This window comes from Phaenicophaeus curvirostris, chromosome 2 (genome assembly GCF_032191515.1).
Source record: "Phaenicophaeus curvirostris isolate KB17595 chromosome 2, BPBGC_Pcur_1.0, whole genome shotgun sequence".
Classification (NCBI taxonomy): Eukaryota; Metazoa; Chordata; class Aves; order Cuculiformes; family Cuculidae; genus Phaenicophaeus; species Phaenicophaeus curvirostris.
In genome coordinates, this window is record NC_091393.1 from 97180757 (window position 1) to 97203192 (window position 22436).

The following is a 22436-nucleotide window of genomic DNA, read 5'->3' on the forward strand; positions in this document are numbered from 1 at the left end:
ACAGGTGTGCATATATACAGACAACCCTACCTACAATCCCATCTCTCTCTCTCTCTCTAATCATGGAATCATGGAATTGTCTGGGTTGGAAGAGACCTTAAAGCCCATCCAGTTCCAAGCCCCTGGCCATGGGCAGGGGCACCTCCTACTAGACCAGGCTGCCCAAGGCCCCATCCAACCTGGCCTGAACACCTCCAGGGATGGGGCAGCTACAGCTTCCCTGGGCAACCTGTGCCAGTGCCTCACCACCCTCATTGTGTGAGAATTCCTTCCTAATGTCTAACCTAAATCTTTCCCCTTCCAATTTAAAGCCATTCCCCTTCATCCTATCACTACAAGCCTTTGTAAACAGTCCCTCCCCAGCTTTCCAGTAGCCCCTTTCAGTATGGAAGGTCTCTGTAAGGTCTCCTTGGACCCTTCTCTTCTCCAGGCTGCACAAGCCCAACTCTCTCAGCCTGTCCTCATATGGGAGGTGCTCTAGCTCTTTGATCATCTTCGTAGCGCTCCTCTAGACCCGTTCCAAGAGCTCCATATCCTCCTGATGTTGAAGACTCCAGAACTGGACACAGTGCTCCAGATGACGTCTCACAAGAGTGGAGTAGAGGGGCAGAATCACCTCCCTCGACCTGCTGCCCACGTTTCTTTTGATGCAGCCCAGGATACGGTTAATGGAGAGAAAGATATTTACAGGCAGGGCGTGTGTGTTTATATATGTATGTATATGCATATACATCCCCCCAGTACAAAAATAAGTGAATAAATAAAAAATAGGTGCAAATGCACCTCTCTCTAGATCTATACGTGTATCTCTGTGCACCTCGGGGTACAGTGCTGTGGGGAAGCACCCACGGTACCAGTGGCTGCCCCCGCCCCCCGGGACCTTTCCCAGCCTTCTTCCTCCTCTCCCTCCCCCCCGCCCCTCGGGGAGGAGCAACGCCTTGCGATGTAGTTTGTCCCCGCGCCGCCGCCGTCGCGACCCGGGCTGGGGTTGCCATAGCGACATGGCCTAAGCCGAGGGGCGGCGAGGGCCAGGCCGGGCGGGGCGAGGCCGGGCCGGGCCGGGCCAGCGGAGCGGAGCGGAGCAGCGGCGGGGGGGATGAGCCATGGCTTCGGTGAAGGTGGCCGTGCGAGTGCGGCCCATGAACCGCAGGTGAGTGCGGCCCCGGCCTCGCCCGAGGGGCGGCTCTGCCTGGAGGGAGGCACCGGGTGCCCGAGCGCCTCGCCGCCCGCCCTCCTGCTGGGGGGCGAAGGGGCTCTCCTGGGGAGCTCGGCCGGCGAGGTCTTAAACGCTGGTTTGTCTGAGCCTCCTGTCAATGAAAGGTTGGCTTGGTGAGGGGTTGGGGGAGACCGGAGAGGCAAGGGCCTGCCAGGAGTGCGCACCCAGGCTTCTACGGTGTGAAATGCTGCTTCGTTTTATCTGGCAACTGCAAACCCTCCCACCTACCTGGAAGGGAGAGATTGTTCAGCTGTACTGGCAGCTTTAGTGGAGGAGCCGTGATGGTAAAGGCCGTTAGTAGGCTACTTAAAAGCGAAGTATAAGACAGTCCACCCCGCTTACTGTATTGACAGGAGTTTTATCGCATATCCAGAGACACGTCCAGGAAATAAACCGTTTTTCTTTGTTGAAATAAATAAATTATATGTGTAACGGAGTTAATTTTTAATGATCCCATTTAAGAATCACATGTAGAAAATGATCATATTATACTGGCGGTGCACTTACTCCTTCTTTAGTTCTGAAATGATGTGGCCAGTTAAAAGTGTTTTAAAAGCATAGTCAGCTGGTTAGGCTTCCACGCTTCCTTTCACTTAAATAAATCAGGTATTTAAAAATCTAATTTGCCAAGTTCTGAAAGTGAGTTGATCTCTTGTTATTTTCAGTGGGAGAAAAACAAACTTTGAAAATAAAGTTGATGAAAGTTATAAGAGGAGAATATTGCAGGTTGGTTTCAAGCAGTGTAGGTAGTTTGGTGGAGCTGAGTGGTCAGCATTGGTTAATTAATAGTCTTGTCACAGCCCCCACTCCCTTCCCTGAGTTTAACCGTAAGGTTCTTAAAATTTTTTAAAATTATTCTGTATATACACTTCACTTTTCTTTAGAGAATCTTTGATAACTGGTAGAATAGGTCTGAAGTATTGATAAGACTTGTTATTTGTAGTGTTTTGGTGGCATAGAGAAGTTTTGTTTGTAGACTAGAACTATGATCCGCTAAGAGACGGAAGAGAAGGCGTATGGCAGAAAGGAAAAGGGGTGGAAATTGTGATAGGCAGTGGATGCACCAGCTCATAAAGTGTGAGCAGATGTTGGCAACTGTGTCAAAAAATATTACAGACAATGACTCAGGATTTTGTGTTGAGAATGCAGAATGGGAGGATAGCTAGATGGGGCTAGATTAGAGCATACCTAGAAAATCATGAAAACTGTTATATGATGGAAAAGAAAGAACCTAAAAGTAGGGTAGGCAGAGACCTGGTGTGATCAACATCATCTTCGACACAGTGTACGATGAGTAGGCTGTGAATGAACTTATTCTGAAGGCTAGTAAAGGTCTGACTATGGAAATAAACAAACGGTGAACAGCCTTCCAGTTCAGTTTGTTAAAACCCTGCTGTTTATGGGATGGTGCTTGTTGTTTATAAAACATTATCAAGTTGAATTCAGTGTCATGGGATGTTGCTTCTAAGTCCTAAGTCTTCATTTTTTAGAGGCATGGTTGGTGTTCCCTGTGGCACCCAGTACTGCAGCCCTAGAGCAGTGCTGGGGTCAGTGAGATCCGAAGCCTTAAAGGATCCCAGAACTTTTTCTATTGCAATGCTGAAGGTATTGTGAACCATAAGGCAGAAACAGTTACCATATTTTGCTTATATTGGTTTCCCCTGTATGTGTCTTCTGTCAGCTGCGCTCCCTTGCCCTTTGTGGGTCGCTGCAGTGTTTAATGGAGGAAAGACCCTTCTGCATGTTGAAAGGAATTTTCTAATCTGGTGTTCATTCTGTGACACTTATATTCAAAATCTTTAACATTATACTGTATAGAGTTAAATGTAATTTCATCTGTGTCCGTAAATGTGCTTTGGTTTCTTTGAAGCTTAATCATATAATGCAGCCTATTTCATGAGTCATTTTTAATTAGAGAAGACAGAGTTAATGAATGGTTATTGGTAAGACTCCTGCATTATGGAGCAGTTGCACTGTGTGGTGTCATGCTAATTGTGTAATAAGTCATGAACATGGATCTTGGAATGAATCTTGTGATAGGGAGGGGGTGATTGTGTAAGAATTGCTTGTTGTTCCATTGCTTAGATGACAAACTTCAGTCTGTTTTTATTTTTTTTTCCTTTCTTTTGCTGTGATTTATTTTTAGTCTGAAAAGACTATTCTCTAACTTGACCTGGAAGGAGTATGTTGGAAATATGTTAATTTCAGTGCTGTTGTCAAAGCCCTTGACTGTTCTTCTTAAAGTAGTTAACATCCCAAATTATGATACACAGAGGTTAGACTAAAGGTTTTTGACTATATCTTAGGGTAATGTAATAAACATGACATCTAATGGCTTTTCAGTCACTGCTTTGAAACCAGTTGTGAGCGTGACTTTTAGAAAGTTCAGTTACTTGGCCAGTTTCCATCTGTCCTTTGGATTTCCTAAGCTGATCACATATTGCAATGGCAGCTTTTAAGTCTCTTCTTATATATTAATGTTTCTGTAAAGGGGCTAAAAACCTGCCAGTTGACGGAAGACTAGGTTTGCTTCATCAAATAGGAATCTGCAGGGAGGTGAGATTGGGTGGTTGATGTATTTTACTTGGGCAAGTTAATGGTTTTGGTCACAGTTATTTCTAAGGTTCATTAGTCATTGGGACCATTCATTTATCATCTTATAATTTGGAGGACTAGACTGGAGAATCCCATACCTGGTCTCACAAAATGCTGTTTCTCATAAAGATTCTGTCATTCCTCAGAATAGCCGTGTCCTGGGCAAAATAATGGGATTATAGAGACATGCATTTGGCTTTGAGGCACTTTTCTGTTTGCTTACTGAAGTGATGACTTTGGGTTACAGATTACTGGCCACTATCTTCTGCATACTGTGAGCTGTTTGGGATCCTGTTAAGCTTAACCTAGTTCCAGCTCTCTGTTTTGTATTATGCACTGCACCTGCACAATTCATATAAATGCATTGCTTTACGTTCACCTCTTCAGAGTCTTTTGAGATGGAGGAGAGGGTAATCTTTTCTTAATTCCATTCTATGTCATGTTTTCTCTGCATGAAAACTAGAAGTCAGTTACTGTTCAAGAAAACCACTTTTTTACTTTTTTTGTCGGGTAGATACGACCATCTAAAGTATGCTAAAGAAGAAATGTTTTGATATTTAATTATTTTTGAAGACTATTTTGTTATCAATATCAGAATATTTTTTCAGATACTATCACTGATTCTTGTACCTCTCAATTTCTTACACCTGATAGCTCTGTTCTAGTTGTCTTCTAATTCATGAAATAATAGAGCAAAACAAGCTTTTTCTGATTTTTAAACTTTTTCATGTTTCTTGTGTTTGCGTAATTGTTGTATTTAGCTGTTTGAAGAAATTAAATGAGGGTCATATGCTTTCCTCACCTGTGGAAGATGCAGCTGATGCCAGAATGTGGGTTTGTGCTGCAGTAAGCTGCACTTCCTTGTGCTTATCCAGTGTTCTTGGTGTTTTTAAATGTTTATTTAAATGAGCTGTGTAGACTTTCCTGCAACTCTGTTCTTATTTCCAATAGAACAAAACAGAAATTTCAATTTGTTTTAATTTTTACATGGTCAGTTTTTAACCCTGCATGCACACACTCCTTAGATTTGCTATCCAAACAGAAGTGACTGATGGAGGTGGCAGAAATGTGTGTCGGGGACTGGAGTGCTTGGTGTTTATAGTCGTTCACAATTACCGCATGAAGATTAACAGCTTTTTTTCTTTGATTGTGGGGAGACAGAGAAAATACTTATTTTTAGAAGATTTTATTGCTTAGAGAGGGCTTTTGTGTGACTTTTAATTTTTTTTAATTCTTTGAATTAAAAGCCATCTGATACTTTATTCCACAAATAGATTGTGTATGATTATTTGTTAGAAGTAAGGCTGACCCTCTTGGTTTTCCTTTATTACACCTCTCAGTTATGCTTACGAGTCTGAGTAACTCCTCTATGTGCAGTGCTGGGAGACAGAGTACCTTGGGACATCAGGACCAATGTATTACCTTTAAAAATAACTGCTTGCACAATCCAAGATTTAGTATCAATAGAAGAATTTTCAACACCTCAAATTAATATAGCAATGCAAAGGGCAGAGATATAAAATGAGCTGTTTCACTTTACAAGGAACATGTGACTGGGGTGTTTTTGTAACAGCAAAAAGAGATAAACAAGTAAACAGTGAAGAGCCCCTGAAGTCTTAATTTCCATTCTGAATGTTTACAAGTGATTTAGGTATGTGCTTGTTGGGAGCATGAAAGTTATAATTGACTATCAATATTTTTTAGAATTGAGAAGAGAAGCAGAAGTATTACATGGAGAATATACTACATCATTTCCAATGCGGGGAAGAGGGGGATGAGTTGGTTTCTCATAATGAATTGCTCTGTCTAAAATATAGTTTTCTGTGTGTATTTCTTTATTTTCATGAATTTCTAAAGGTAGTGTTTTGATGAAATGTGTATAACATCAGTGTAACACAGGTAGAGTGAGAAAAGATGGAGCAAGGACACCCATAATTAAACATCATATTTGTTTCTGAAATGCATAGTGAATTTTTTGCTGTGTTTGTTTCTGAGCACTGATTGTTGATTGTTGCTCTTAAGAGGCATCCAGAGTGACAGCAGAAACGTAACTGAGAGCTTAAATATGGCCAAGTATTGCAGTACTTTAACTTTCTGAACTACGGTACCAATAAGGGTAAACCATGTATCAGCAAGCTGAGTTTGCTATTTCTTATCGTAATGCTTTGAATTTCCATTTTAATAATGGTGCTTGTGATTTGATTTATAGTCATGTAGAATTTCTCTGCTATAAAAAGAGATTGAGAGATCTGTAAGGATAGGTGAGGCTCTGGTATTCCTGGAATGTGTGCCTCTTCCTTTGTCTGTGGATGAGTCTGAATCCAATAAAAATCTGCTTTGCTGAGTTGTCAAGGTTAACTAACTATTCTGAATGTGACTTTTTCACCTTGCTGTATTTTGTGTCCAAAACCTTGAACCCATTTAATGACTTCCAGCAGATTTTTCTCTTTGGAAAAGTGTTCAGAGTGGATACACTTCTCTCCCTGGCAGTAGGCTATGCATATATGTGTAAGGACCTTCATCAGTGTCCTACTTCTGTTGTTAGCATTGGACCAGTACATAAAGGCGTAGACTTTGATATGAGTTCTTGGATCATGTAAAGATGATACTAGCAGAACATGAAGTCTGAAGTTAAAAATGTTTTTAATTTCGTAAGGTTCATTAAGAAATGGATTTATTTTCTATTTATTATCTCTCACCTCTTCAAAAGACAACATCCACATTCTTTTGCTTATCCACTAGGTGGGTCATCCGGTCATAGAAGAAGATCAGGTTGGTCCAATAGGACCTGCTTTTCATGAACTCATGCTGACTAGGTCTGATCCCCTGTTAACCTGCACTTAACTGGTGAGCACACTGAAGATGAACCGTTCCATAATCTTTCCTGGTACTGAGGTCAGGCTGACGGGCCTGTAGTTCCCCAGGCCCTATTTCTGGCCCTTCCTATAGACAGGCATCACATTGGCAAGCCTCCAGTCATCTGGGACCTCCCCTTTTAACCAGGACTGCTTGTAAATGAAGGAGTGTGGCTTGGCAAGCTCCTCCTCCACCAGAGCCTTCAGTATTGAGTGGATCCCATCCAGCCCCATAGACTTGTGAGTGTCCAGGTGGCATAGCTGGTTGTTTACTGCTTTCTCCTGGATTATGGGGCATTTATCCTACTCTCCATCCCTGTCTTCCATCTCAGGGGGGCTGAAACACTGAGGGTAACAGTAGTGGTTTTGCTGACACTCCTCCCTACTTCACCAAGAATAAAGAACTCTGTCATTTCATGGTTACTAAGTCCAAGACAGCCTCTGACCACCACATCTCTCAGCAGTCCTTCTCTGTTTGTAAAGGTCAAGTGAGGTACCTTCCCTGGTAGGCTTACTTACCAATTGTGTCAAAAAACTTATCATCTATGCAGTCCAGGAACCTTCTAGACTGTTTCCTCACTGCTGTGTTGTATTTCCAGCAGATGTCTGGTAAGTTGAAGTTGCCTACAAGAATAAGGGGTAATCATTGCAAGACTTTTGCTAGCCACTTTCTGAATGCTTTGTCAACTTCTTCATTCTGGTCAGGTGTTTTATGGCAGACTTCCAGCAGGATATCTGTCTTGTTGGCCTTCCCCTTCATCCTTGCCTGTAAGCACTCGACCTTATCACAATCATTCGGCTCTGTACAATCAAAAACTTCCCTATCACAGAGAGCCCCCCCACTGCCTGTCCTTCCCTGCCCGTCCATCTGAAAAGCTTGTAGCCATCCATTGTAGCACTCTAGTCATGAGAGTCATCCCACCATGGTTCTGCGATGGTGAATAAGTCATAGCTATCCTGCTGCACAATGGCTTCCAGCTCGTCCTGTTGTTGCCCATGTTGTGTGCATTGCTGTAGAGGCACTTGAGCTGGGCTATCAGTTTTGCCCCCAATATTGACATGATACCCTTAGGCTCATCTCTAGTAAGTCTAGTTCTATCCCCTTCCCCCTTCAAACCTAGTTTAGAGCCCTCTTGATGCGCCCTGCCAACTCACTACTGAGAATCCTTTTCCCCCTTTGAGACAGCTGAACTCGAGCTGTTGCCAAGAGGCCCAGTGCTGTGTAAACTTTCTCAAGATCAAAAGACCCTCAAATTCCACTGATGACACCGGCCTCTGAGCCGTGTGTTTATCACATGAGTTTCCCTGTTCCTTTTGGTATTCTTCGCTGCAACCGATGGGATTGAGGAAAACACTACCAGGTTCTCAGGTGGGGTTAAGAGCAGTGGCCTTAGCAGCTCAGCACAAGTATTCAGTACTTGCTCACTTTTAAGAAAAGTGTAGATTCTGATCTGTATTTCTCTTTTGATGAAATGAAATGATTGATGTGTGGCCATGTGTTTCAGATGTAAGACTCTCAGAGAGGAAAGGAGAGTTGGGTAGGACAAACAGATGTGCCTTTTCTAGAGGGCCTGGACTGTCGGTCCATGGTTTGATGAACCAGTGCTAGGGAGGGCTCTGCTTGTTACACATGGTGAGAACTTCTGTTCCTTGAGCATGGGTACCAACAATAGAATTATGACATAAACAGTTGTAATTATGTAAAAATGCCTTCAAAGATTATAAAAGAAGTCTCAGTGATGGTAGTTGATAGCTGTTGTTACCGCTGTAGTTCAGGAATAAAGGACTAGCAATTGAACTAGCAGTGTTCACTAAGAAGCGTAGGTACTATGTATTGTTCCGCTAAATGGTGTCTACATGGATCATGTATTTGAGAAAGGGATGTAATAAGATGTGTTCTACAGCTGCAAGCAGACCATTTAAAAATTGAGGAAAGGCTAGAGAACTTGCTGTTGAAGCAAGTGAAGTAGAAGCAACAGGTTGCTCACAACAGAGCATTGACTCAAACTTGTAAGGACTAGGAAAGAAAAAAAAAATAGAGAAGAGCCTAGAGGGCTTACAGGAAAGTCTTGTTTATCAGTGGCAAGAATCACTAAGAGGTGACAGAAGTCCTATAATCAATATAGTAGCACAAGACATGGCTGTTTTTTAAGGTGGTTTGGTGTTTTTTTTTGGTGTAAGGGTAATAACTAGTAGATAAATATTTTGGTCTGGGTTATGTAAGAATGGAAGATGTTACTCATTAGTTTAAGGAGAACTTTGCAAACATAAAGCAGAGCAGTTGTTCTCCTGAAGAGTTTAAGTTGCAAATGATCTAGCCGTGTGTTTTGTAAGGGATGCTAAAATGCAGTGTTGGACAGCTGTGTTAAGGAGTGGAGTCTAATGACTATGGCCTTTGCTAAAATGAGAAGACAACACCAAGGCTGCCACAGGTCAGGATATTCTAGAAAAACTTGTTGGACTCTCCTTAGGCTTTTTCACAACCAGCAAATGTCAGCTACACTGAAGCAAGCTGAAATGTAAGGGTGTGAACAACAGAGAATGCCAGCACTCTCTGGTGGTTTGTTTCTCTAGAGTTTCTCACCAGTGCTGAAGTACGTGGTTTTTGAACATCAGTGGCTTGTTTTCTTCTTCTTTCCATGTTCTTTTCCCCTATGGTTAATCTTTGAAATTTTTCTGCTTAGGAGTGATGAATTTGAATTTAGGAGTATGCTACAATCAAAGTGAAGTTCTTGCTCACAAATATATTGTGGAGCCAAACACTGAAACTGTGGTTGGTGCATCCCCCAGCAAGCCCCCGGGTCAATATCTCAAGTCCTGTTTCTGGCACCTCATTGTCTGAATTATGTTGGAAAAGATCAGCAAAAATGATGGGAATTATCGATTCAAAAAATATTAAGCTGCGTGTGTACTCTGTGTGTTATAACAACTGGAATAGATTAGGAGATGCAAATCTAGAAATATTTGCAGGGCTTAAATGTTGAAAAGAGGAATTAAATATTTAGCTATGGCTTCTTCATAACACCTTGGGAGAAATGGAATGAAGCTAATAATGGATCAGCTTAAAGAGTATCTAAGGAATTACTACTAATGAGATAGTGCAGGCTGTGGAAGAGTCTCCCTAGGGGAATGAAAGCCCAGACAGTTGGGAAGAGCTAATTCCTTTGAAGGAAGTCATTACAGGAAATGATCTTGCTTAAATGAGAAGGTGAGACTAGACCTGCGTGACTTCTGAGTGGCTTCTGTGCTTGCCTTTCTACCTCTGACCTTCTCTGTAGTGTTTTTTTTCACAGCTTTATGCTCAGGAGAGAGAATAAATCAGATATTCACTCCTTAAAATGGGATCTTGCTGTATGCGTGTGTCAAGCAAAATGTATCAGGGAGGGAGAATCTGAAGTGCAGAGCTTTATCCTTGCATTGGTGAGCAGCAAAACTAGAGCAGACTATACTACTGTGGAAGGGGCTCTAAGGAATTTCAGCAGAATATTGGGTTCACAATAACCAAAGAGTTAATGGCTGGGACCAACAGTTAATCTTGCATAAATCATCAGAGATCAGGAAGCCCACATATAGCCTCTGTTTACATGTGCTTATTTTTTTGTCCTTTTTAGTGCTTTAATGCAAATACCTCAAAAGTTTTCCAAGATTGTAGGATTTGTCACAATCGCTACCTTGTTTCAGCTGTCTCCCTCCCTAGCATTGAGGAACAAAGACCTTCCAGTGCAAGCTGGGCCAGAGCAGGGTAGCAGCGTGGGCACACATGGGGCAACATAATTAAACTGGCCTCATTTACAATTTCTAATCCCCAAAACTTGCATTTTGAAGTTAAAAAACTAGTTTTAGAGTAGCATTTCCTAATTCATTTATTTCAGTATTATCAAACACATCACCAGGTTACGTACACATTATATTGCTAAAATGATGAGCAATAAAATACTTTGAAACTCTGCTTTTTGTTGAGACCCCCCTGAGACCAGGAGGGAAAAAGGTACTGAGTCTCTGTATTGTTGCTTTCCTGATGAAAGGAAGCAAGAGAAAGGGAGTCTGTCGGTTTCTCAGGCTTTGTTTATTTGAAAGTTATACCAGTTTTGAAATAAATGGGATTAGCACTTAGCTGTTTTAACCTAACTGAGCTCTTGGACTCTGTTTCTTCCAGTGCTCAGGGAGCAGGCATTCTTTCTCATTCAACTGGAAAGAATGAGAAGACTTCTAGAAGTCTGAGTATCTGAAAGGCAGGTATTGTCAGTAAGAGCAGCTGACTGAATTGAAGAGCAGAGTCCTCTATTTTGCAGTAGCTATGAATACAAAGCCAGAGTTATTTATTCAGAGAGAGTTTATCAGTTATCTAACAGAAAGAAGGTGTACGTGTCACTCAGTATCTTAGTGCCTGATGGGCTGAAATTCCTATTGTTGAAGACTTAGAGACTTCAAATATTGGCTTTATGAAGACACTTCTCCAAATATTTTATAATATAAATACATAGTCTGTATGGATACAGAACCTGGAGTATGCACATCAATTTTCTGTATGCTGGCACATTTGAAAGATATTTGTACTCATATAACTGAAGTAATTTGTTCAAAGATTGCTTGTATGTGTCTCTTTGGAGGGAAAAAAATGATAGAACAGCCTTATGGATTACTTGAGGACTAATAGATCTGTGAGGTCATGCACAATTTTTTTTTTTTTTTGTGAATTTCTAATTTGAGGACCTTCTGCCACAAAAGACTAGGGCACTGCAGGGAAACTGTCATTTCTTTGAATTGTGCTTGCTGTACACAAGAGGTTAAGTCAATATTGTCTTTTGATTTATGATAGCAGGAGTAATAGAACAAATCAGAAGAAATGACATTAAAAGCAAAATATCACAGCCAAGAGTCCTAGGGAAACTTCATAATGTCATAATAGTTAAAACAGAATTCCAGGATGTCCTTCAAATCAACTTGGCTATGTCCAAGGTGATATTTTTTTTGTTGCTACTTCCAAAATCGGGCATTTGCAAGATTGTTGTAAAGGCTGTCATCAGAAGTGTGTCAGAGCAGTTTGGTGCATGGATATCTTCAAACTTGGCTCTGCAGTACTAGTTCCTATTGGTAAGACCATTATTGAGCTTGGTCTGGCACTCCATTCACACAGGCAAAGCAGAAAAGTCAGTGTTGAGGTAGTCTGCTGATGGAAGTTTAAATATTATTGAGGTTATTATGTGACTGTTGACTGTGTCATATGTGGATACAGCAATACTTGATTTAATATACCGACCAGTCTGTATGTGTTACCACAAGCATGCTTAGTTTCCCTAAAAAATCTATATATCATTTGACAGAAGACAGCACAAGGGCACCTGTACGCTCATTTTCCAGGACAGCCGTACTGCTGTGGATTAAACTCCTGCTTTTCAGTATTGTTGGCAAAATTTATTCTTGTGGCTAAAGGCATTTAATCTAGGTTGTCCTTCATCCAAGAACTGATGTGTGTGTGTGTATTAGTTTATAAACTGAATGAATATTTCTGTTTCATGAGATGTACAAGTTTTCCCCTGTTTCTGCATTGTTTGTCACTGGATTTGTTCTAGTTTCAGCTGCTAGTGAAGAAAGTTCTGGGAATAGCAAAACTCTCCGATTTAACTGTTTGCGAAGTTTGCCAGTGCCGCTTATAAAACTAGTATCACAAAAGGGAATGTTGATATCATTGTAAGTTTGCACTAGATAATTATTATAGTTATGTTGATCACAGAAGAAAGGTTATCTTGATCACAGAAAACCTTATGCCCACTCAAGAAAGGTTTTATGACAAAACTCTCTTACAAAATACCAAGTATGTGCACGTTGTCTTTCTCTTCCTGAGGCACAATCGCAATCATGTCTATAGAAAGTTTTTCTCTTAACTTCAGTCCCCGGGATTTTTTTCTGCTGTTTTCTTGTCTGGCTTCTTGAGGTAACACTTGAGAGATGGTGCAGCCTGTCTGTCAGCCAGTCTGGTCCCATCTAGCAGCTTTTGAGTCTGTTGGCCGATGTCAGACAGATTTGACAGCTTGGGAGAGGATAAAGAAAGATAATGAAGATGTGTTGTTCAGAGACAAGGGGAGGCTGTAAAAAGTTTGCAGAGCTCTCCTAAATGAGAGGGAGACTGCAGCCCTCACCGGCTGTTGGAGCATTCACCTAGGAATCTCCCCTCAAACCCAGTCCAAAGGACATCTGATTGCAGTTGTGCTGCCTAATGTGCAGTACATAGTTCTTAACTTTTAGACTATATTAGTGTAAATACATCTTCAGTTATTTAATCATGGGCTTGTAGCCATACATCGTAGGGTCACTTTAAGCTCAGAATACGCTGGGCTATTTCCTTGCTATGGATACAGATGGGATTTTTATACAATGTAATTGTATAGTGCTGGTGGCTCGAGCCACAGTGCATTCCCAGAATTTTGTGATTAAGTCAGATTGCTTGACTTGTTCTGATTTTCAGGTCTTGGCCGACATTATATTGAAACTACTTGCTATTGATTTTTCTGGAAAAAAGTACTTTTACTTATAGCATCATGAAGATGTTTTATGTACAGACCACCAGATTTATGTTTTTAACTGCACCTAGACATGGAATTGCATTTTTCAAAAAATGTATTTTCTGCAAAATGGTTTGGTAAGCATTGAAGAACTTAAAAAAGAAACGCAGAAAACCAAGCAAAAACCTGTGGACGCCAAAGAGAAATTGTGTAATATTTCAGGTTGCTCCAACTTTGCTTTTCCTGTAGTTACAGAAAGTAACAAAGAATTTCTTATGCAGGAGAGTTTGACTTTTCAAAGCATACAGTTGTATTGAATGTTCCTCTTTTAAGAGTTACTCAAAGGAAAGTGCTCTTGATCTGTGTAATTCAATGGGACATCAGGGCAAATGTACTGTTAATATGTTACTAAGCTACAAGAAAAAGCCAAGTTCTTTCTGTGACGCTCTTTGTGCTTGTTTTTCAGTTACATCTACCTTGAATTCTCCTGGTCATTAAGCAACCCTCATGCTTTCACTTTGTGACCCCAGAAATACACCTCTGTATTGAACAAGCACAGTGATAAAATAGGAGATCCGTAACATTGTGCCTAAAATGTGAATATAAGAGGCAGCAGGCACTTTGCTGAAAAGGAAAGCCATTGAGCATGGTTGAGTTGCTTTTATAAGTGCTCAGACTATGGTTTTCAGTAGTTGAAAAACAAAATCGCACTTCTGTGCTTCAGTATAGTCCTTTTCCAATAGATGTTCCATTAGATGTCTGCAATTAAGTGAATTTCCAAGAATATATTTTATAGACTGTCTTTCCTTTTTGACACAGACGCTATGCGGATGGTTGAGGTAGTGCCTGTGTCTGTGTCTCTGCAGCCTTGGAGGTTTGCTGAAGTAGTCTTTTGGAAATACTTATTTGGGAAAACTGATTGCACTTTCTGACTTACCCCTTTTTGTTTTCCCTTACCCCACCCCAAGCTGAAACACATCTTGTTCTTTCCTTTCTTTTTTTGGAGTTGTTTGACAGATGTTTTGGTAGTCACAACTGATTCCCATAGTATTAATTTAATGGAAAACATAATATCATGATTTTCTAATGAGATAAGCTGTAATAAATGCTCCAGTGTCTGAATAGTACAGAAAAAGCATTAGTAAAAACCCACTATTTAAATGAACCTTTCATTGAAGGACCTTAAAGGACGTAACTTAAAGATGGAGTTGGAAAAAGTTCAAACACATTTTGCGTGTCTAATGGGAGTATTTCTAAAGCTGCCTTTGTTGATTTATAGTTGTGATAACAGTGCTTTTCCATGCTCTTCTGTCTTTTCTTTGTGGGAGGATCTTCAGAAAGTCTTGCAAAGGTCTGGGTAGGTGACATAACGAACAGGAGTCGTTGAAAGTTGCCTTTAAATATGGAGATAGTGCTAACATTTGGCTGCCTGCAGTGTGATTTCAGCTAGACGCCCCTGGAGTTGCAAATCCAGCCTTGGTCTTTGCCCCAAAAACAGGCAGGGATGTAAGAGAAGGAGAGAAAGAAACTTCACATAGAGATATCTGTGCTTGAGCTTCTTCCATGAAGCTCTGTGTTTTGGTATGGCTGCTGAATCATCTTCAGTTTGGGGCAGTTCTTCATAACCCACATGCCTGGTCTGATGAAGGGAAACTATTAAAATTTTGCCCAAGTAGCCATTTATCAAGTTATCCCATGACAAGTTGTAGTTCTGATATTTTTTTATTTTTTATTTTTTTTCCCTCCTTTCCCGTTTCCTCCTCAACATCAATTGCTAGATGACTGGCTGGGTTTAGCAATAGTAAAGAGATAATAACAGCACTGGGCTTGTGTATTTCCTGGCATCTGTGCCAAGAAACTTGCCTAAGCAAACACTTTGTAGCTTGGTTAGGGGCCATGGGATCATGGGTTCTGAGTTTCCATCCCTCGTGATCCTGGAATTACACGTGGTGTATGAAACAGCATTGAGAGCAGCCTGGAGGCTCCCCCTGATCACTGCTGTGTGAGCATCTTGGGCTTGAGGGGAAGCAAGCTTTCTTAAATCATCACAGTGTTAATTGAGAAGTAGTTTTGGCGGCTGGCCTCTGCTTGGCTTTATAATGAAGAGGATGGAGTTTGTGGAGGCAGCATCTTTGGGTTGTAGCTGAGGCTTTTCTCTGGGCTGAGATGGGGCTGCTGGTTCCTATGCATCCTGGAAGAGCAGCTGGTTGCAGTAGGGTTCTCCTAGCCATGGAGGTTCTCTGAAGGGTACCCAACACTGCTTTACAACTGTTTACAGCCTGAACCTTTAATTAAAGTGAAACTTGCAATCAAAACTTTTTGAAAGGGACTCAGCCCCTGCTGAACACTATTAAATGAGTGCCTGGAAATGACTGGCATCATGCAAGTAATTGTTTTTCATGGGATCCTCTCAAACTCTTTTATGAGTACAATAAATTATACTCAGCTGTCTCATATTAAAATGAAGCTTTAGCTTTTGATTCCTGTTAATTCTTCACACTTCTCTCAGGCTGGCTTATTGATTCTGATCTTTATATTCTTGTTTCAGGTTGTCCTCTCTAATACTTTCCCTATTAAAATGCAAAATTCTATTTATGATTTTTTTAATTGGCTAGTGCTTTACAAGTCTTTTTTATTTCTAACTTTGAAATCCTTATTATTTAATAATGTTTAGTAATATTATCAGTGTTATCACAAAAATTAATGACTGTAGGCTTCTTAGAATTTTGTATAGTTCCTATATAGATGTTAGACTTTAAATATTTTGTATCAGATTTGTATTTTCCAGATTTTGTAATATGGAGAGCTGGCTAAATCTGGGAAAGAAAGCACAAACATTTTTTATTATTTATTCTCATACACCTTAAGCATGAAGAAATGTAGGCAATAATTCTGGACCAGACTTCTTCCTACCTAGTTTCTTTCCAAACGTCTTAGAGGAAGGAGATTACAAATGATATTTGAAAAAAAAATTCATAGTAAGATAGACCATTTAATTGGGTCATGTTAGTTATTACTTCCTCACTGAGCAAATAGTTGCGGATCGGTAGAGACTGTTCAAGAAGCACGCACAGGCTGTGTTACTGCCATGTAAACATCTTTATCCTACTAAAAAATACCACTGGAAGCTTTAGCCTGTTTGTTCCTCATAGTTGTATTTTAGTGTTTCAGTCTCTTTAAGTGTAGACCTAGTAAAAGCTACTAAGAATGGCATGGAAATGACTGGAAGTTTTCTCTTCAGGCATGCTTTTAACATTTCTCAATGTAAGATCTAAATTCAGTTGTGTAATTAATGCTGTAATTATTACAATTATATGTTTTATTAGCTTAGAAAATAACTTAATGTGTTGATATTTAAATAAGCACTTTTATTTGCCTAATCTTTATTCATTAATGTAGATTTTAAAATGGGGTTTTCATTTCTTAAGAATATCTGCTGGAAAACTGAATATGTATAGAGGGTAGCTGCAGTGTCACTTGAGGAATGGAGAGTTGGCTGATCCAGTGCACCACGAGTAAGAAAAAGTTATACTAAAATCCTGAGCACTAGTCTTCTGTTTCTAGTGAGATGTTTCTCCTTTTCGTGTTTGGTTGGTACAAGCCAATATCCAGTAATAGTTGAGATACTGTGCAATGTAGTAAAGTAGCACTGTATTGCTTTGAAGGCCTTGGCTTTCCTTTGCAGCAGTCAGTCACACCAGTTTGTCAAGTGACTTAGTAGATGGATTTGGAACAGGCGTGTCTGTTAGCATTCAGGGAGTGAGATTTTGCTTGGTGTATAAAGCAGTCTTCCTCTTCTGCTTTTTTTTTTTTATGTACTTATTTTTAATAACACAGGAGTTGTTATGCTCAAGGTTGTCATTTTGGAGCAGCCTGTATTGCTCTTCTGACTAACTATAATGAAATGCCATCTCTGGCAAGCAGGTTGATACATGCTGGTTTTAGACAGACAGTAAGGTAGCAATTTTTTATGATAGTTTTGAAAACAGGTAGAAACAATGAATGTGAAATTGGTGCGAGTGCAGGAAAACACTGCTGCAGAACTAGGCTTCTATTCTGCCTGGAATCATGCTGTGGGAAGAAACAAACCTGTGTGTCATACTGTTGGGAGCAGAGCCTCTCCCCTGCACTGCCATGGTGCATCTTGGCTCAAAAAATATGTTGGGTACCTCATTTCTAAGGGAGTTTTAAAATATTGGGAGTTTGTGGTTTAAATATTTAACCCTTGCTACCTAGGTGATATGGGTAAATGGGAACTGCTTCTGCCATGGTGGAAAGAGGCAGGGGCTTATCTTGTAATGTTCTGTTTTGCAGTTCCTTGAGCTACATAATTGACCTCGCTGGGTTTTGGATCACAGTACTTCTAATTAACAACAAACCACTTAATTGACTTGCAGAGTCAAACTTTTGAAGCAGGTTTCCCCAACCTGCTGCTCTGTTTCTGGATGAAAGGATTTGGAGGCAAACCCAAGTACTAACAATATATCCCATAGCAATAAATGAACATTGGTCACAACAATTAAGAAATGAAATAAAAATTACTTCACTTGATAATTGGCTGTGGCAAGCAACCTGTTGAGTGGAAATATGACGGGATGATTGTGATATGTTTTATTTGACATATTCCTGTCTCATTTTATTTTCAGGGAGAAAGACCTTAATGCAAAGTTTATAATTTCAATGGAAAAAAATAAAACGACAATCACAAACTTAAAGGTGAGTAAATACAATTTAAAAAAGGCAGTCTTAACTGGATAGTTGCCAAAATATTACTGGACAAAACAGTGGTGCTTACTGCACTGGTTTTTAAAATACAGTGTTGAAGTAGTCCTTTGGGGAAGCAGGTTAAACTGTTAACTTGCACTGCTGTTTTCTGAAAGCCACGCTATAAGCTGTATCTCATAGGTTTTTCTAAGGTTTGTCACTGTGGTCTTTACATAGCTGGCAAATGAAAGCCAATGATAGAAGAGAGATGTGTGCCTGGTAGCTATTAAACCTTTGTTTCATCTATAGTAGTAGTCTTCTGGAATTCTAATGAGAATTAACTAAACCCAAAGTAACAATCACTTGCTGTTATATTTTAATAGTATATTTTAACATTTCTCACAGCAGATAGGTTTTGCAAGATGGTTTCCGATGACAAATATATGAAAAGGAACTGCACTGTGTAGTTTGTTTAGACTAATTCAGATAGCAGTGAATATTGCTGAAGTATAGTGCTATCTATCATGTCTTGAGCGTGATGATGGCCTTAAGCAGTATGTAACACCATCTTAATTATGACTCTACACTGAAATGCTGTTAACGGTGCAAAGATCTTTATGGGTCCTATTAATTATATGTGTAGGATGATCCCTTATTATAATCTGAATTTCATATACAGGACTGATTTAGCTGAATGTAAGTTCAGCACAAAAATGTGCTGTGGTGGTAGGAGCAGTAAGCTAAAATCTAAATAATTCCTGCTGTGCTGTCTTGTGTTGTGACTGCCCTTCTTGCTGAAGGATATATCTGTTGCTAATATTTTCACTGTTGGAATAATAGGATAACCTGTCATTATAAATTGCTAAATGTAAATAGCTTTCTGTTAAATTTGCATTCTGATTATTTGTTGTAAAATGCTTTTAATTACTTCATTAGGATGTACTGTACCAGCTCTTTTTTTTATTATTTTTTTTTAAATAGGTACCGGAGGGTGGTACTGGAGACACAGGACGAGAAAGAACTAAGACATTTACCTATGATTTTTCTTATTTCTCAGCAGACAGTAGAAGTCCCAACTTTGTTTGTCAAGAAATGGTAGGATTTCTGAATGTTAATAATTGATTATTTTTTTTTCCCCCTTTCACTTTGCTTTGGCTTGAAAGTATTCTTTGAAACTTCTTTCCATTGAAAGTGCTTCTTGTGTAATTTAGAAATTCCCTAGGTACTGGAGCATTTGGATTTTGTTTTGTGTTCTTCTTTTTCATCTTGTCTAACATTGTTAAGTGCTGTGTCTTCTAATACAGCTGGCTAAATGCCTTCTTTCTATTTCTCTTGTTTGATTTGTCTTGTGAGGTCAAGTTAGAAAACTTCCATAAGCACTAAATTTCTTATTAAAAGCTTTTTTTTTTTTTAAAACAAAATCCCTTTTGAGAAAGAAGCATATCTTTAATTCACTTAGACAGAAACATTCCTCTTATCTGGTTGAAGTGGTTTTTTTGGTTTGTTTTTTTTTTCCAGAAGTCTTGGTAGACATTGAAGACGATTCTCCTTTCTACTCCCTTGAGTATTCAGCTTAGGAAAGGACAAAACTGCCTCTCTTTCTGCACACTTGGAACAGAAAATCAAACACGGAGCTATAGGCATTGTTTAGATGAACAGATGGACCCTCCCTGACCTTGCAGTTCATATGAACATTGAAACTTTTTGCTATTTCACATTCCCAAATAAATGCATTAAGTGAAATTCAGAGCAGGTCAGGTTGAGGCAAGATCAATATAACTTGCCTATGTCAGGAGCTTATAGAAAATAAAAAAAAATAAAAGTGCCCATGTAGGAATCTCTGCAGCAGCCTTCAGCAATGATTTTTTTTTTTTTTTTTAAAGCTGTGAGCTTTATGGTTCATAGTAGCAGGATGCTAACAATAAGTCCTAAACATGGCTTAGATGTCAGTGTTCAATATTCTGCCATTGTCCCACAACCCCAGACTGCCTCCTTCATACTTACTGGCAAGAATGCTAACTTCTCTTGCTCAGCCACGAAAATATTGTTGTCCCTGTGTCAAGTGTTGTTTTAATTACTGTGTGCAGCATATTGAAAATAAAAAGAGTTTTCTAACTATGGGAGTGAAATTTCTAAATAAATGCTGCACAAGCTATTGTTTTGCTTGTGTTATTCATTTCATATTTAATTGGAAGACTTTGTAGTTAAGCTTTTATCAAGTTGCTGCAGAATTTCCAGCTTACTGCACCAGTGGCATAGAAAAAGGGTGTCTTTCGTTCGCATTCATGGAATAAAATTGATCTTGATTGTTGTTAATGCGATTGTCTAATGTGCTTTGTGCTCATGATTGTTATATTTTTCCATTTGAAAGGCAGAAAAATAATAAATAGAAGTTTGTCGAATACTACACAACCATTAATATGCCTTGTAGATGCAAAATATGCTTTAGTATTCAAAGATTAGAGTGGTAGAGGCAACTAACTGTCAAGCCACTTGATTCGTATTCGTGGAAGAGAAACAAATAGAATTCTTATATTTACTGCCCTTTTGTGACAAACCAGTGTCCAGGTTGTTTGATTCTGACAGAATCTCATCCTGACAATGTCTTTTCTTCTAAGCTGTGTGTTAAGCCTCTGTGTTCAGGCAACACAGACTGTAACTGTCCTATATACTACTTCAAAACACTTTACAAGGTATACATAAATTTTTAAAAGGGAAAATGCAGTCAAAACAGTAGTGCATAAAGACTTGGTCCGAGATGGTGAGGTAAAAACTTGGACCTAGAGAAGGGGGAAAGAGGGGGAAAATATAAAGGAACAGTTACTCGGGGGGAAGAATTCAACTGAGATGCTACTTTTCAAATGATAAGTGAAAGGGAAATTGTGCTTTGGCTGATCTTTATACTCTTCCTCTTTGAGAAGTGTAACTGATTACAGCATTGTAACTCCGTTGCTCAAGGGAAGGTCAAGTTAAATATTCCAAAGGTGTGCTTGCATCTGAGCGTTAATGATTAAAGAAATTAGCCAACACTCCTTCAGAGGAGGAGTAGCATGATTATACTGTGCATGTGCCATTCACTATTAGTAATGACTTGTAGATCTTGGTTAATTTAAACCAGATAGTTTGGGTACTAGTCCACAGTACATGTGAAGCATCTATGAGATTTTTGAAAATGATGTCTGGATTGGGAGACCCAGATTAATATTTTCATTGAGAGAAGTGCTGCACCAAGTGTCACACACTGCCTGGGGAGGCAAGTGGGAGTATAAATGGAAATAAGGGGAAAGGATAATGAAAGGTCAGGAATCTGGGAGGGATACTAGAGCTAGTATTGCAAAGGAAGTTGGTGAAGACATCTCATGGGAGCTGAAGGTGTTAGGTAGGAACAGACATCTTAAGAGATGTGGAGGAGGGATCATTACCAGTTTGTAAATATTGAGGGCAAAAGAGAGGGGGCTAGCTGATGAAAAAGGATCATGTACCCTATGGAAAACATGTTTCCATATTTGCCAGCCTAAAAAGTACTGGTATGTAAAAGCCGGGTAAGGAGGAAATGCAGAGAAAATAACGGGCTGTTTTCTTGGGCTTGTTTAAAGCACAAAACCAACCAAACTCAAGCTTCCAAAAACACAAGCCAAGAAACTGACAGAATCACTGAAATATTTCGTTTTGAGAAAGGACTGGATATTTGCAGAACGTGGAGAGCTAGCAAAGATACAAAAAGTTGAGTAGGCACTAACAATAAGGAAAAGTGGATGAAATATCTGAGATTGCTGAAAAAAAGAGGAGCTGTAGAAAGAAGGTAGCATTTTTTATTCTTATATGTGAAGTAGTTGTGGTACAGAAAAAGCAGTAGAAAATTTACTGTTGCAGTGCTATAAACTAAATATGGTGGTAAAATTTCATATTTTATTGAAGTGCTAATTTTCTGTCCTATAGTAAATACTGTTGGTTGATGCCAGCAGCTTATATTGTGGTAGTTTATTGTTTAATATTTGCCATGCTGGACTGATGACAACTTTTTTCCTCAAGCTTCTGTTGTCTTAAAAAGTTTTTTCGCTGGTTTTTTTTTTTAGGTTTTCAAAAATCTTGGTACAGATGTGCTTAAATCTGCTTTTGAAGGTTATAATGCTTGTGTTTTTGCTTATGGACAGACTGGATCTGGGAAGTCCTACACCATGATGGGAAATGCGGTATGTTGTATTTTCATAGAATCGTAGAATACTAGGTTGGAAGGGCATCAAGGATCATCTGGTCCAGCCTAGCCTTTCTTTACAAAAACATGGTGTAGACAAGGTAGCCTAGCACCTTGTCCAGCTGAATCATAACTGTCAAGTGTTGGGGACCCACCACTTCCTTAGGTAGTTAATTCGATGGCTAACTTCTCTCATTGTGAAAAACTGTCCTCTTGTGTCCAATTGGAATCTCCCCAGGAGTAACTTGTACCCATTGCTCCTTGTCTTTCCTGTGTGACTCCTTATAAAAATGGAGTCCTCATCTTTGTGACCACCCTTTAAAGACTTGAGCATGGTGATGAGGTCTCTCTTAAGAATCTTTTTCTCC

At 39.6% G+C, this 22436-nt stretch overlaps 1 protein-coding gene across 8 annotated transcripts in view; it reads left to right on the forward strand.

Moving 5' to 3' along the window:
* Window positions 1–1036: 1036 nt before the first annotated feature.
* The window catches only part of KIF16B (kinesin family member 16B), a 138425-nt gene continuing 117025 nt past the window's right edge, over window positions 1037–22436 (forward strand). For 3 of the 8 annotated variants that reach the window (XR_011336795.1, XM_069850126.1, XM_069850129.1), the window contains exons 1-4: window positions 1044–1150; window positions 17816–17885; window positions 18855–18968; window positions 21950–22066. Coding sequence is in view for 3 of the 8 variants with exons in the window: in XM_069850126.1 (XP_069706227.1) it covers window positions 1104–1150; window positions 17816–17885; window positions 18855–18968; window positions 21950–22066 (348 nt within the window). In the remaining 5 variants the exon portion in view is untranslated. Of the gene's footprint in view, window positions 1151–17815; window positions 17886–18854; window positions 18969–21949; window positions 22067–22436 lie in introns of all 8 variants that reach the window. The other 5 variants (XR_011336792.1, XR_011336791.1, XR_011336794.1 and 2 more) reach the window with 5 other exon arrangements.